The sequence below is a fragment of the Aulonocara stuartgranti genome, assembly GCF_965226115.1.
Source record: "Aulonocara stuartgranti genome assembly, chromosome: 23".
Taxonomy (NCBI): Eukaryota; Metazoa; Chordata; class Actinopteri; order Cichliformes; family Cichlidae; genus Aulonocara; species Aulonocara stuartgranti.
Genome location: NC_138958.1, coordinates 4,052,874 through 4,069,385, shown reverse-complemented (window position 1 = coordinate 4,069,385; position 16,512 = coordinate 4,052,874). Strand labels below are relative to the sequence as shown.

The following is a 16,512-nucleotide window of genomic DNA, read 5'->3' as shown; positions in this document are numbered from 1 at the left end:
TGCATCACGCAGATACCTGCTAAGAAGTAATGACTAAGAAAATACTAGGTTTTCACTCAGGAAAACTGCAGCAGAGACTTCTTGGGTGGGGTTTTACCACACAGCAAGCCATATTATTTGGAAATGGACTGGTATTTTATATAGCACTTTTGTAGTCTTACTGACCAGTCAAAGGGCTTTTACACTGCAAGCCACAGTTAGTCATACATTCCATCTCATATCCACGGCCAATTTAGAATAAACACTAAACCCAACATGCTCCGTCTAAGCTGCGCGCGTGCGCAATTGCGCACTGCTGGGACGGTCTCTGCGCACAAAGTCTGTGTTGCGCACAAATAAATCTAACCTGAATTTAAATTAAAATAAATACATTAACAATTCTGTTTTGTAGTGTTAGTCAGTAAGTGGCTGGCTGCTCCAGTATGGGATTATAACGATGCCACCACTGGAGATGTGAACAGGACAGACGGAACAATTGATGGAAAAAGTGTGGACCAGTTTTTAAATGTGTTGATAGGCCACGTAAAACCAGTTATAATTAAAAAAATATATGCAATGTTTTGGGTTTTTTTTTTTTTTCCTGATTACTATAGTTGTTCATATTTACTGCGGGAAGAAACGGTAAAAACTGTGTTTTCTAAGGAAAGTGCTGGAAAGCGCTCTCCACCTGTGAGTAAAAACAACATTTTAATAAACCATGTAACTTGGATGGATTCGATGCTGGCGTGACCACAGTGCACACGTCTGCTGTTGCTCACAGTGGTCTAAGGGACCGCTCAGGGAGTTTGTGTGTTCGCTCCGACACTTAAAAAATTACAGGGAACATTGCCAAGATGTCTTTGGACTGTGGGAAGAAGCCAGGGCATGCAGAGGAAAGCCATACAGGCGCAGTAAGAACATGCAAATGCCACACAGAAGGCCAGCGAGACCATTTAAATCGGGAACCTTTTTGCTGTAAAGCAACATTGCTAACAATCCAAGAGCTAATTCCATCCTGCATTTATTTGGCAAATAATGGCGTTGAAATTGCTCCAGAACACACAAACGCCACGAAGTGGCGAGGCCCAGTTAAGTGTCTCAGATCAGCCTAGTGGACGGATCAGCTACAGTTATCTGTGTCTGCTTAATAGGCCATGCTGTAAGCCTTTATAAAAACCCAGATGGGTTTAAAAAATTCAACCTCTGTATAGTGATGAGAGGAGGAATGGGCTGAAACCAAAACGCTTTTTGTACCAGGCTCTAAACATGCTAATATCATTCTTAAAGTTGAGCATTTTACCATGGAAGCCTGTAGGGATGGACCTACTTATGGTGCCAGTCTTAGGTGGCCATTTAACGAACTTCAGGTTTTGGTGTTGTGTTGGCTTAAGAGTTTTCCAGCGGTGGAAAATAAATCCACAGTATTCTCCTGTCTGTTAACTCCACATGTGTTTAGGTACTTCAAATCATGAACTTTAATATGAAATAATTATTAGAAATGCTGTGAAGCATTGCTTAAACGTCTTTTTGTATGTTTTTGTTTTGTTCTTCCAGAACAATGCCCTGGTGGTGCGTGACGTGGACGTAGAGAAGGTTGCATCGTTCGAGCAGCCGTACATTAGCGCGATAAAGATGCTGTGGGCTGACCCTGGCATCCAGGAAGCGTATGATCGCAGGAGAGAGTACCAGCTCTCTGACTCGACCAAGTAGTACGTCTGACATTTCATAATTTACTGAATGACTATTTGCCTTATGTTTAAGCAGTGTGTAAGAATGCATGTTAGAATTTATATTTTTGTTTTCTAAAAATGACACAAAAGTATTGGGGGGGCAGACGGACGACATCCATTCGGTTGAAGCAAGAGAACAGAATTCAGCAGATGGCATGAGGAGCTCTTGGCAGGTTTATAAATGACGGTAGTAATATATATAGAGCCAATTCCAACCTGCATTAATCTATTTGAGCCAAATGTGGCTCCTTTGAACAGTTGAAGATTGGGATGAAACTGAAGCTTTGCATGATGCATTTATAGTGTAAGTGTTTTAAGAAACAAACTTGTCATCCCCTTTCAGGGTTTCCATATTTTATGTTTCGGACTCATCTTAATATGGATTCTATTCATTTTTACACATGAATCAACACAAATGGGCAAAACAAAAGGTTTTTTTACACTTAATAAAACCGAAATGTCAATTTGCATGCATACTTGGAGCATTTGCTATGGCAGGGGTCTACCTGTGGCTACTTCATTTCATTGGATAATTGTAAAATGCAAACTCCTAATTATAAATAGCCTCAAGTTTTAAAGAACTGTGTAGACCTGTAAGAAATGATTGTCAGAGTACAGTTCTGGACAATGAAAATCAAGAAAATTGTAAATGTCAAAGAGCAAAGTAACCTTTGGAAACCAGTCACTTAGTTGGGCCACTCGCTCAAACTGAGGAGTCTGGGACAAAGAACTATCTTTACTAGCTTCTTTGTACATGTACAACCATCACTTTAGTGTTTTACCACGCAGGCCTTTATGGTACAACGGCCAGATCAAAGCTACTCATCTTTAGAAAGATGCTGGACTGTAGGAACTGAAACCTGTGGACACAAATGGGGTCATAAGGACGTGGGTTCAGACCTGAAGCTAAATGCTTAAAAGGATGAAAACATCTTCTAAATGCGCGCTAAGCTTGGACAATCTAAGTGAGAGATCTGTACTGGAACAAAGGGGAAATGTGTATATATATATATTTTTTAATTAAATGGCAAGGTTAAATTTACTGCATTTATATCGTGTTACTTTCATGTGCACATCTACCCAGCACTTTAAGTGCTTTGGTGCGTGAATGTGCATAACAACGTATGCATTGGTCCCAGGTGGAGCTCAGCATGCTGGATGCTTCGCTCTGCACCTCAGAAAAACAAGAACAAAAGAATTATTGAATCCATTTTAAAATGAGTTGAGCAACTTGACAATGAAAGCACTGTTCATGTGCATGTTGTCTTTTACTTGACAGTTGTGTCTCTGTGCATACATGTGCATCTGTTATGTTCCCTCCCCCTTCGCAGCTACCTTAACTATTTAGAACGAATATCAACACCAGGGTATGTACCCACTCAGCAAGATGTGCTGCGGGTCCGAGTGCCCACCACCGGCATCATTGAGTACCCATTTAACCTGGAGAATATTATATTCAGGTACTGGTGTCTAGTGCTCCTGCTGGTGTTACTGGTTGGCTAGCAGCAGAAAAGTTGGTCAGCCAGTTGGAAACCGTCGATGCCGCTATCTCAATCTACACTGTGTTGCACAGCAAGGCTCAGCACATTCCTGATGGTACACTCTCAAAGACTAGTCTTGAGTTTAAGCCTTAAGCTACAAGACTTTACACACATTTGTTTTTAATTTAACTTTAGAGGATACTGCTTATCTTTTTAGAAACCTACAAGCCTTCACTTTGAGCTCTTTGACAGTGCGAAAAGTTAAAACTGAGAATTATGTCTTTTAGAGCTGCCATCACGGATATAGCTCAATTTCATTTGGAGGGGCGCTAGCGTGAAATGTCCCCCATCCACACCTTCCCCTCGGAAATCTTTGGTTGCATCTGGACTGATGCACTTGCTTTTGGATGGAATATGCTTTATCTGCTGTATGCTTCACTTTCTTTCCTCCCTCTGTCTTTTGTTGTCCTTCTTGTCTCTAGCTATCTAAGTGATCTGGATCGTATTGCTGACCCGTCCTATCTACCAACCCAACAGGATGTGCTTAGGGTTCGAATCCCAACCACTGGGATCATAGAATACCCTTTCGACTTGCAAAGCATCATTTTCAGGTAGAAGACGACATCCATTATCTTGACACAGATTTTAAAGGGATTGGGTATACACAATTTGGGTTAAAGTGTTTTGTCTCTATTTGTAAGTTGGCACTCAAAGTTGGATTATAACCATGATCTATCCTACGGTGCATTATCCTGATATCATTATCAATTAATAAGTCAACAGAAACTTGATCTGCTAGTATATCTACAGCTGATGATCTAAAGATTTAGTCGTTATGGTAAAGTTTATTTTGCAACATTTAATATTAAGTCAAAAATTGTACACTTTCTATCATATCATTAGCAATCCCAGTCTACTTTCATACTATCCATGTGTGGAAATGTGTGATCAGAACCAACTGGACCACCTGCAGCTGACTGATCTGCTTCAGGGTGCAGTTTCTGGTGCATGTCAAGGATAATCGCAGATAATTTGAGCTTCATCTAAACAGCTTTCTCTCCATGACCTCTCGCTCATTGTAAATGTGAAAGTATTCAGTGCGGGATTTCCATCTGCAGTCTAAAGTAAAGGATCACAAGAAGATGTCATCGAACGGGACTGATTCTAAATCGTTGTTTCTATCACTTGCTGTATGTGCTCCATCGTTTCATTACTTCCTTGAGAAATCCTCATGCACTGAAAGACCAGTGCTGAAGATCCTCTTTCAGTTAACAGTCACATTCTCTAACCTCCATGACAAGCATTTTACATTTACTGCAGCTTCTTTACAGTAAAAGGCACGCAATCTCAAATCGAATATTTTAAACACAAAGAAACAACAATAAAAAGTTGTTTGTATGCAGTTTAAAATTGTGATTTCTGGATTGTATGCATACAATAACTTTGCATACGTTATTAATGCTTTTTATTTAAATAAGACTTCAGAGTGGAGATGGAAAGGAAATGGGAGACGGGCATGTAGCAAACTGGCTGGCTGGTAGTGGGACTGGGTACTTGGTTGTTGAGAGCATTTAAGCCTAACTAAATGAAGTATAATTTGTAATAAAAATGGCTCGAGATAAATGAGTCACAGGGAAAAAAATGCTGACAAATGACATTTCTCTAGCTGTTTTTTTTTAAACGTCTCAGGCTCCAAGGCTGTATTTTTACATCTTAGTCCTCTTCTGTTTCTCTGTAGTCCTGACGTGGAACCTGGAAAACAGGACATAAAAACTAAATGTCTTAGGACCTGCCACCAATACGTACAAGCGCTTCCCTTCCTCCTCCTGTTAAAAAAGGATGAGCAGATTGATGGACCCAGGAAACGCAAGTGATTACAGAAGAGTGCAAATCGATAGGAAGCCATCATGTCAGCCCCCTCCTACGCTTGGCAAGGCTAGAAATAACTCTGCTTGCAATGAGGCTGTGTTGAAGAGGTTCCCAGCAGCCCTATTGCAGATAGCCAATAGGCTCTACTCTGCTTGGCTGTGCTGATGATGGTGAATCACTGCATGTTCTCAGTGACATCAGGTTTTTTGCTGAGATTGAAGAAGCATATTAAAAAAAATATATATATATGCATAAGAAAAATGCATGTGAAGAGGCAATAAATGTCAGGTTTTAATGGAAGAATAATGCAATAACAAATTGCTAATTTGGTGATTTCTGCAGTGGAGCATGCAGCGCACTTGATGCAAGACAAGTTCCTCAGCTCAGTTTGTTGTAAATGTGATTATATTCTTCACACCTGTGTGTGGAGGTCTGCTTTTGTCCAAGTGATGAATTCTCTCATCAGTGGGTGAATAGGAGGCTCACTGAAGACGCAGCGTGCCCCTCAACGTTACACAACAATGCAACAGTTATGTCACCAGGTGGACTCTAAGCTGACTTGCTGTTTGGGAGGACTAACTACTCATCCATAGTGCTCACATGTGCATCTGTAAGCAATAATCGCACGTAGGACTCCAAGGATACTTGCAGCTGACAGGGGTGCTGCTGCAACAAGGAGTGCTTTCATGATGGACCTCTCCATGAGGCCCGTTTCTTTTCTTTTTTTTCATCATAATTGGCTTTTGAAGTAATATCCAGCATAGGAGAGCTTATGGAACTAAGTAGGTCACTCATCCTTGCTAGAGGAAAACAAAGGAGGTCATTTAATATAAAGGAGTTTTATTTTAGGCTTGCTTTTGGAGGGCCCCATTTATCAATGCCGTCATTTCTTCTGGCAGACTTGCTCAGTTCACCTTTGTCTCATCAAACTTTCACTGTGTCATATGTTATTTAAATGGAGCTGAGACTTAACTTTCTGGCCCACTTTCATTCTTACAGTGCCGGTCAAAAGTTTGGACACACCCACCCATTCTTGTGTGTCCAAACTTTTGACCGGCACTGTATCGAGCACCAAAGGTTCTTCGGTGTTTCTACATTTTCATTTTCTTGATTTTTATTTTTTTATTTATTTATTTTTTTGGACGAGCCCAGAGCCAAACAGAAGTGCTTTTTAATCCATGATCCAGATCTCCTGACCTTAGATTTAAAGCCAACACGATGAGCCTTAAAGAAATTTCCTCCATCTTCTTACTTTTTCCCCTTCCTGATTATTTAAAATAATTATTTCCTAATTCTGCATTCTTGTTCCTCCCCACTCTCTGTGCTCCTCTTATATGCCTTCACATTTAGCACCTTATTGGCAGCACAACTTTAGTTATACTGCATGGATTCTATTGCATTGCGCTTTTCAGAGGAAGATGGTGTTGTTTGTATGTGTGCATAAACTTCCCTATGCTTCTTTTGGTTCACCTTGGAACATTTCCCCTGTCATTAGACAGTGCAAATTCATTTCTTTTTATATTGGGTTGCTTGGCTTGAAATGCATTACTACAATTTTTATTTTGAAATAGGCTTCCGTTGTAACCACCTGACCACAGCGTCCTTGAAATCTATTGACTGGCCACTGAAAATGACAAATTAAGAATCCTCTTTGCACAGATCCATTTTCTGAAATGTATTTCTGTCCTGACGTGCTTCAGATCCGTGTCTTGTTCCTGGCTGAATCACTTCAGGATTGAATATTAATATTTAATTTATTTGTAACGCATGTGCTGAACACGTTTTCAGGGCATGCGTACCCCTGGCGTTCTGTGGTTCAGGTCTTATTTGATTAAAGTAGCTCAAAGATTTAACGAATATTAAAGTGGATGCTGAGTATAATATTTAGTGAGTTAGAAAACTTTACCCAGTAAAGACTCGCAGCTAATTAAAGTTTTTCTTTCCCCTCTGCCCTTCATCCCATCATGTTCCAATCAGGATGGTGGATGTTGGGGGTCAGAGGTCGGAGAGGAGGAAGTGGATCCACTGCTTTGAGAACGTCACCTCCATCATGTTTTTGGTTGCTCTCAGCGAATATGACCAGGTCCTGGTGGAGTCGGACAATGAGGTGAGACAGAGACTTGTAATTTCACACAACAGTTTGATGCTGTGCTCTTAATAAACTTTAAAGTTCGTTTTGATATCAACATATTTCCAGAATTTTGCAATTGTGAGCAAGCTCGGGTTTGTGTACTTAAATTATTAGGGTGCTTGAATAGTAAGCAGAGCGTATAGTCTTACTTTAAAGTCCACTGAGGTGCCAGTGATGCGAATTTCATCATCAGAAGTTAGTGCGAGAGTTCATGTGGACATCACGTGCCTGTCCATTTTTGTCCCCGCACACACTCGTCCAGAGAAATTATTAGTTATTATTTAATTAAATAAACATGCTCCCTAGGCAGTGTGCCTCAAGCGCATACATAAGGCTGCTTTTATGCTTACCCCCGTCGAAAACACGGAGTTGCGCATGCTGAAAATTGCAATTTCTCTTTCTAACCTGCGGCGTTACGCTGCGGCCGCTGCCGCAGCTGGGTTGAAGCCACCATCCACCATTCTAATGATATTGGTAGACAAGCTCAAAGTCAGAGTAGACAGAGGGAGATGTTACAAAAATGAGACTTTGTGAGGTTCCAGTTTTGACTTCTTCCAATATCATGTGGCGGTTATTGTCCGAGTAGTGAAACCTGTTGTTCAGGAGAACATTGGAGCCACCTGTGGCTTAATAGCAGGCATAAATAGACCTGACTGTGTGATGTTGTGACTGTGCATGAAGTGACAAATACTGAGGGTATACTGGCACCTTAAGTATAACAAGAATGACTTTTTAGCCATCGGGTCTCCAGCTGTGCATGTCCACGATGGAGTGCAAGTGCATTTATTTGGATTTTTGCAGCTCACAGCTGTAGGTTTAACTTTTTTGTTTACTCCTGCTGCACTCATCAACTGCTTTCCAGTAAAACACCTCTGCAGCTGTACTATGCAGCGCCAGTTAGCTTGTTTTAACAGCAATAGTTGAGCAGTAACAATGCAAATGAACAATTATTCAATGACTCCTTTTGAATTGGAGAAAGTTTAGTAGGTAGTGGCTCCATCGTGTTGTGGTTAATACATTTACCTAATGTGCAAAGCTTCAGGAAGGGCATCTTTTGTTTAAAAGAAGAAAAACTATCAAATCAAACATCTTCTGTGGTGACACCATATGAACATGGGAGCAATCAAAGAAGCTTTCGAGAGAGCACTAAGCAGGTCATCAGACTAACGTCGTATGTCCGCATGAATGAGACACAATTTATCAAATCTCTCACAACAAACTGGACGCAGGTCTTCTGTTTATTTCAGGGATATTTTGCCCGTGTCGTCAGCTTTGGCTTCTGACTGTTCAGATAGAATTATCGCTAATAAAGCTAATGTGATCAGCCTCTGTGTGCCCTCTGCTCCTCTCTGACAACAAACCCTTTCTCTGACCTGGTCATATGATAAACCAAACCCAGCTGCCAGCTGTGACGCTGTACATCAGTACAGCAGCTGCTGCAAGTCAAGTATCGCAGGGTCCAGTCGTCTGGCTGCTCTGTTACCAGTTTAACTGCACACGCGTATGGTGCCAGTTCAGGCACCTCGCTGGACAGACGGATCTGGTTTAATTTTTACAGTCATTTTTCCCCCCTTTAATGTTCAGACTCTAAGAGGTAATAGCAAACACCAGACAATCATGATGCTATTGTTAAACTCGTTTAATGAAAGGTTACCAGCTAAGACAAAGCTTGGCAGACTTCAGTGTGCAGAGATTATCCTGCTGTGATGACAAGCTCAAGACTGAGACTTTGACCCTTGTGGACCAGTTCAAGCCTGACGGGAGTTTTCTTTGCCTTTGATTTCATCAAGTCTGTCCAGGATTGTCTCGTGTCTCGCCATGATGTAATGAATGACCCCGCATGAGTAACGCTGGCAAGGATTTTTAAATTTAAAGTTTTGTTGTTGTTTTTTTGTTTGTTTTTTTGTTTGTTTGTTTTTAATCTGAGAGAGCCAGACGATGTCTAATTTTTCGTGTGTGTGCTTCCACCAGTATTACCAATTTGAAAGGATCTTGAGAAAGTGTGGAGAACGTTATGCTGCCTGTAACATTGATCAGCATGGCTGGTTTAGTGGTGGGAGATGATCTGGGGAGGCACATCCATAGAGGGGTGTACACACCTCTGCAGTCTAGTCATCTGCACCCCGACTGCCATTAGGTATCAGCATGAAATCTTTGGACCTACTGTCAGATCCTATGCTGGTGAAGTGGCTCCTGGGTTCCTCCTGGTGCACGACAGTAGCTGGCCCTGTGTGGAGAGACTAAGCAGGCAGTTCCTGGAAGATGAAGGATTTGATACCGCTGGCCTGCCCCCACGCTCGCCTGCTTTGAATCCCACAGAACTCCTCTGGGACATTGTGTTTCGATCCGTCTGACTCTGTCAAGTCGCCACGATGTTGTCAGGCATGCATACAAGAATGTGAGGGCCATACAAACTGCTGAGTACCGTTTTTGAGTTGATGCGTCAGGCTAGTGCATTTTACCAAAATTTCATTGCAGCATTTTTACTCCTTAGGCATGAAAGACTGATGTAGGGTATTGTTGTCACCTGGTTGGCTGGACAGCACGGACGCTGAATTTTGAGCACAAGAACTCAAACAAATTGATGTAGGATTTTCAAGTTGATACCATGAGTACATCTGCTAAACTCAAAGCAAGTTCAAATATTGGTGAAGGTCAGAGGTCACCGTAAATATTCTGTCTCTAGCTCTAAAGATGAGACCTGTTTTTCAATTGAAATAATAAGTGCATCTACTAAAAATCTCAGATTACAAAGCCACTGTTGCCAAAAGCACTTGCAAGTTACACTGTCATCGTTACTGACCTGTATTAGAAAGAAACAGAAATGCCATATAATTGCAGGTTTTGGATAAATGGTCTGCTTTACAATTTGGTTGCTTTCAGTGTCAAGTGAAGCTGAAAGTGAAGCGTTCTGAACACATCGCTCTCTTTAACGTCCTTGTTTCATTGTTAGAACCGCATGGAGGAGAGTAAAGCTCTGTTCAGGACCATCATCACATATCCCTGGTTCCAGAACTCCTCTGTGATCCTGTTCCTTAACAAGAAGGACCTGCTGGAAGAGAAGATCATGTATTCTCACCTGGTTGATTACTTCCCAGAGTTTGATGGTAAGGAGTTGACTTGTAAACAAGAGTGTTTCAAAGAGTGAAGGATGTGATGTGCACGCTTGAGGTTTTTTTACTTTATATAGGAACCTTGCTTTTGCAGTTGTTGTTTTTTGTTTTTTTTATTGTAGACTGACACCTTATGGCCATGATGCTGTACTACAATACAAACTAATATATTCCTGTAAAATGTCACATCGCTCTCTTATTGAGCAACCTGTCACCCAAGTGTCTTTTATTTTTGTTTTAGTGAATCCTTTCCTCCTCGCTCATTCATAGCGAATACATTTAACTACACCACTCTGTCCTCCTTCCAGGTCCTCAGCGGGACGCGCAGGCAGGTCGGGAGTTCATCTTGAAGATGTTTGTGGACTTGAACCCAGATAGTGACAAGATAATCTACTCCCATTTCACGTGCGCCACCGACACGGAGAACATCCGTTTCGTCTTTGCGGCCGTCAAAGACACCATCCTGCAGCTCAACCTCAAAGAATACAACCTGGTGTGAAGGAAAATTGGAAAGACAGATGGTTAGAGTGCAAGCAAGACACCCACAGCCCCCACACTCAATGCAGTGTCCACATCTGCATGAAATGCACTCGTAAAGAGATGAGCATTGCTTTGTGCTTTTACCAGACCAACACTATCCATATTCTGCCCTCTCTTCACTCAGACCCTTGGTTGCTGTTTTGCCCAGTTTTAAGGACTCTGGTTTTTTTTTTGGTTTTATTAACTGCTTGTCTTGCACAATCACACATGAAACACATTCAGATATAACACTCCCTCCATTTGTCACCTCTTGGGAGGTTGTTCTCTACTCCGGCGCTCCTCGTTCGGCTCTTGCCGTGGCTCACGTTTTTCTTTCTCTACACTACAGTCTCACTTGCGCTCGTGTGGGTAGAGGACCATCTCCCGGTAGACTAAGCTTTTACGGACAAAGGGCTCTCTCCCATAGTTATTTAACCCATGCATGCTATACACTACAGCCTGAGGGCTTGAGGCCAGGTGGCACACACTGGACTCTGCTCATCTGCAGAGGGTAACGAATTAATCAGACAGTGCTGGGGTGCAGAGAGGTACTTGGTTCTCCTGGGTCTTGAATTGTCCATGATGTGTTCTTTTAACTCTTTCTGGGGGGTTACGTGCCCTAAATGAGAGCATAGAAGCTCTGTTGAATGTAAATAAAGTTTTCATGCTGCTCACACAGAGTGAGGGCTACACAGAGATGACTACATGTTCTCTTTTGACTTTCAATATTTTCATCTATATTAACGTCATTAATTCTTCTGTTGTTCGCTAATTAAACCGATCGACGGCGACTACTCAAAGGAACCCTTTCAGGAGTGGTCAGGTTCTGTTTATTATTCAGTGCCCCTGATTTTATACTGAGACAACACTACCAGTATTTTACGTACTGTACACCAGCTCCCCTGTAATTCTCTATCACTTTGCTAAATTAAAACCACCTACATTTTTCTGTAAATACAGTAACATTGCCAGTATCGTTTTAATCCCTTAACTAGTTCAGATACTAAGAAACATATTTGGGAGCTGGTTTTTGCCAAAAACTAAGTGAAGGTTTTCTCCCGAGTTGGATCGTTCCAGATGTTTAACAGCGTAACACCTCACTTTGTGTGGCATTTCTTTATGTTGTCTCAATCACACGTGTAACAGTACTGTGATTTTTATTTGTGTGAGGATAACTTTCTTGTGCACAATGTGTGAATGATGGCATCAGATTAAACTGGTGCAGCAGTCATGTTTTGGATGAAATAAAGCTTTTGCGCTGCCAGTTTGCTTCAGTCACAACTTTGGTTATGATCATGCAAATGGCTTTTTCCTCTCCTGTAATCGCCTTCATTTTTACCATATTAATCAGCCAACATTTGATTAAACTGTCACAATCATAAATTTTTCTTTTTTTTTTTTTTTGTATGTCTAATTTATCAATTGGATCTATTTGTTATTGATATAGTAAATGAGACGTTGTCCCTAGTTTCAGCTCAAGTTTTGTTTTTTCAACATCAAAGTTGGGAGTAGATTTTATACTGCTGTAAAATATCAAACTATTTTATGGTCAAGTGTTCTGTTTCTAATGATACTTCATATATTTAGTTGTTGCAGTTCTGTTTTTGAAGTGCTTGACATAGGAAAAAGGAAAAAAAAAAAGGTTTCTGTGTCAGGTTTGTGCTTTATGCAAATAGGAAAATGAAAAACAGACAAAAAATTACTTGGTGGTTAAATATTTACTGTTCAGAGATGCTTGTACTTTTTGTAATCTTTAAGGATATGCGTTTGCTCTTGGTACCAATCCCATATTGTGCGTCTTGCCCGATAGTAGTTTAAATATTCCATTAAGCCGAGAGTTGATATGTGGCTTTTTTGTTTTTGTCTTCACTATGTAATTCAGGTAATTTTTCATGACTTTCTCATCACAAGGGCTACTCTTAGCAGCTTTGGTAGAAATGAAAGGAATCTGAATGGTGTAGAGCAAAAGGCGCAATTAATTAGCCTCGGGAGGGTGCCTGAATCAGGAGCGTGTTGACATCCTTTTGAGAGCAGCAGTCCACAGAAGCCTGATAGACGGCTGGTGGCCGTTTAGGTACCCCCCGCCCTCCCCCTGTTGTTTTTTTTTTTTTTTTTTTTTTTTACCTTCAAGAGAATAACTAAAGGAAGTTGGGTTTCTTAAGTTGCAATAGGATGTTTTTAGTGTCTTTTCTATTCGACCTTATCACCCAGGTGATCCCATTATGAATTATGTGCTGAAATCAGCGATGCAAAGTTTTCCTCTGTGCTTTTACATATTTGCCTCTTCATTGGTAGTGTTTTCATGCTTGACTTTGACACTGGCTGCATGGGGACGGGAGGGGGAGAGAGAATGCTGGGATATTTTGACCTTAAGTGCACATTGAACGAGGCGGCAGGGTCAGATTAAACTTACCCTGCTGGACTGTAATCTTTACTTTGTTTTAGATGGTAAATGGTTAATCTTTGGTGCTTCACGAAACATTTCAAAGCCTTTATTTTTGACCCACTTGCCCATGTGATGCTGACTGACTGAAGCTGGCCTTTTGGATGCCACAGAAAGGCACGTTCAGGAAACGCTGTTCCCTTGAGCCGTGGCTTGCAACCTTGAGAAAATACTGTCCTGCAGACGGTAAAAACACAAAACAAAGGTTGCGTTCAGCCTCTGGTGTCAGCACGGTGGCGTCGGTTTCCACTCGCTGACGACGTGGATTTTTACGCTAACACAGAGTCCCATGGTTACACTACCAATGACCAGAGCCGTCAGAAAAGCCGGTTCGGTTATTTTTAATAATCCTTTTCTTTTATATCTACTTTGCTTCATTCTACACACAATGCATTTTAACAAAGACTCACATGACAATCCAGTACAAAATGGTGTGCCAAGCAAATTCTGTGTTAAGCAAAGGCTTCAAAAACCTGTTTAACTTGACCCAGGCCTGTGCAGTGAAAGTTATTGCAGCATTTAATTGAGTCTTACTTGTGGTTTTAGTTTGCAAATGAAGCTTGCATGTTGAGCCTCATTTCTTTCTTTCTTTTTTTTTTTTTTCCTTTTTAAATTGTATTTATTGAAAAACTTGCCAAATGAAGGTACTGAAATGGCCATTGTGTTTTTGGTGGTTGAATATGCTGCGTGTTTACATCTGCCATTCTGCGCTCTCTCTTATCTCCTTTATTTGATTGGACTGTCTATTGTTTCCCTGGGTCAAAGGCACTGAAAATACACCGCTGCAATGGGCCTGCGTTCATGCAACTTGTCCATTCAAGCACGCTCGTTGGTACTCTGAGGTGTGTGTGTGTGTGTGTGTGTGTGTGTGTGTGAGAGAGAGAGAGAGAGAGAGAGAGAACACTTTGATGGGTGTTGCTTATGCTTGAGGTCCATTCTGGTTTCAGGGATGGATATAGTGATATTAAAAAGCTCTTTGCATCTTTTTTTTTTCTCCCCTTTTGTAAGGTTGACACACCGTATTTAGGACCACTTGACATGATTTTTCTTTTCAGACAATTCAAATTTTGTGTAGTGGTGTACAAATTGAAAGTAATGTTTTTTTTTTTGTTTGTTTGTTTGTTTGTTTGTTTGTTTTGTTTTAAAGTATACCAAATGTAAATTCTGTACAATGAGTGTGCCAATCCCCTTTTCTTTGTAAAGCCAGACTCTTAACAAGTGCCAATGTTGTGGAAAAAATTCAGAGGACCTGTGGATTTCGTGGTCCAGTTTTTAAAGCAAACACTAAGTGTGTGATTAATTAACAAAAAGGACAGTTTTATTCTATATTTAAGATTAATGATGAACTGCTGTTTTTAAAAATAAGTGTCATTTTAACTGCATGCGTTTTGTCAGGTTGGGGGAGGGAGTGGGGGGTGAGATACTCTATTCATGCAACGCCCTCGAGAAAAGGGTCCTAATGGTTATTGATTTACAGTATTTTAGCCATATTTCTCTATTTGTATGTTTCATTTCAACCACTGTTGCCTGAACCTCATTCATACATGATGATTTTTACATAGCCTTCTCCTTTAAATGTTTTAAATTGGAATAAAATATGTTCCTATACTCTCTTCTTGCATCCCTGTACTTTTATTCTCAAGTATTTTTTTATTTTTATTTTTATTTTTTATAAATAGTGACTTGAAGATTCCACCATTTAAGGTCATGTGTAATTTCTGAATGCATTTTATCCACATGGATTGGAAAATGATTTGTTGTATAAATACTGCTGCCCTTTGGAAAGCAGCGACCTCTCTCTGCAGTCTTAAGGTAGGATACTGTTTAGTGAAAATGGATATTAACAAACAAGTGCTCAAGTGACTGGGTAACAAATCATTTTGACTCTTGAAGGTAATCGCACACTACTTTTCACAAAACTATTTTGATAACGCAGCGCACATATTTATTTTTTACTTTTAGCGCCTTTTAAATCTGAGATTAAGACGTCCTAAAATGGGTTTTGAAGTATGGAAATCCCAACTTGTGAAATGCATATAAATATATACATTCAGTATGTGGTTCAGCCTCATTTACCGTGAGTTACCCCAAATTGATGCAGTGGATATGATCAGCATGTGCCGCTGCGGAGGTGTTGCTGAACCAAAGTTAGATTTTTCTTATCCTCCTCTCTGTGGGGTTTGAGTCAGGTGTGTGAGCTGGCCAATCAAATACAGTAACAAGATGGTCAGCAAACCATTTGGTGGTGGTTTTAGCACTGCGGGCAGGTGCTGTGTCCTGCAAAAAAGGAATTTAGCATCACCGTAAAGTGCTCTAAAATATTGTCATACGCTGTGTTGACTTTGGACTTGGTAAAATGCAGCAAGCGCCAACACAAGCAGATGGCATGACACCTCAAATCATCAGACTGGAAAACGTTCACTGGACTTCAGACACTTGGATTCTGAGCCTCGCCTTTATTTTCCAAGAGACAATGTGCTAACTGAACAGTTCTTGTTGTCTTTAGCCCAGGTGAGATGCTGTATAGACGCTGTCACTGGCTCAGGCGTGGTTTGATATTAGGAAAGTACATGAACGAGGTGCTTGATGCTTATTTTGTTTCTAAGGAGCCAGACTTTATTGTAATTTTTAAAGTGGTCTTGAACAGTTTCTACAGCTGATCTAAGAGTTTTTCAAATTTTTTCTTTAGGCATCGGATGCTTTTTCAGTCTTGTCCTTGACCATTTTCAGAGGAATATTATTTTTTGTTTTGTTATGCCACTTAACACTGACCTATGAATCATTCAAGCATACAAAAGGCCCCTAACTGAAGACACAGTTGTCTACACATAACAGACAACTTGGCAAATAATCAGTTTTAAAGTGTATCTTTGAAACAAATAAACTGTTTGAATTTTAAGATGACAGTTTGACAGCTATAAGTGTTTTGCCCTAAAAGGTGATTCAAAGAAAGCCAAAGAGGCTTCACACTGTTGAAGAACAAAGGTGGTCAAACTACAGACTGAATTTCAAGCATCCAGACTGTTTTTGCCTCACATACGGTATTTCCATGCATGTTTCCACTTCGGTGCAGTCATTTATTGAATTGTCCCATTTTTCCTAACAAAACGAAGCAACGAGGGGTGATTCAGAACTTTTGCATCTTACCGTAGAGTTAAGGAATTTTCATAACTTCACTCTTAAAAGTATAAAACACTCACTGTGGTTCTATTAAGTTCTATGCCCATAACTGTGAATTTAAAGGTAA

The 16,512-nt window shown here is 40.6% G+C and overlaps 1 protein-coding gene across 5 annotated transcripts in view; it reads left to right on the top strand.

Annotated features, from left to right (window-relative positions):
• Positions 1 to 14,878, top strand: part of LOC309700107 (guanine nucleotide-binding protein G(q) subunit alpha-like) — a 33,776-nt gene extending 18,898 nt beyond the window's left edge. For 4 of the 5 annotated variants that reach the window (XM_082523516.1, XM_082523515.1, XM_082523513.1 and 1 more), the window contains exons 4-8: positions 1,534 to 1,688; positions 3,673 to 3,801; positions 7,037 to 7,166; positions 10,144 to 10,297; positions 10,612 to 14,878. In XM_082523516.1, the coding sequence (XP_082379642.1) occupies positions 1,534 to 1,688; positions 3,673 to 3,801; positions 7,037 to 7,166; positions 10,144 to 10,297; positions 10,612 to 10,802 (759 nt within the window). In that variant the 3' untranslated portion in view covers positions 10,803 to 14,878. Of the gene's footprint in view, positions 1 to 1,533; positions 1,689 to 3,040; positions 3,170 to 3,672; positions 3,802 to 7,036; positions 7,167 to 10,143; positions 10,298 to 10,611 lie in introns of all 5 variants that reach the window. The other variant, XM_082523517.1, reaches the window with a different exon arrangement.
• Positions 14,879 to 16,512: the final 1,634 nt, after the last annotated feature.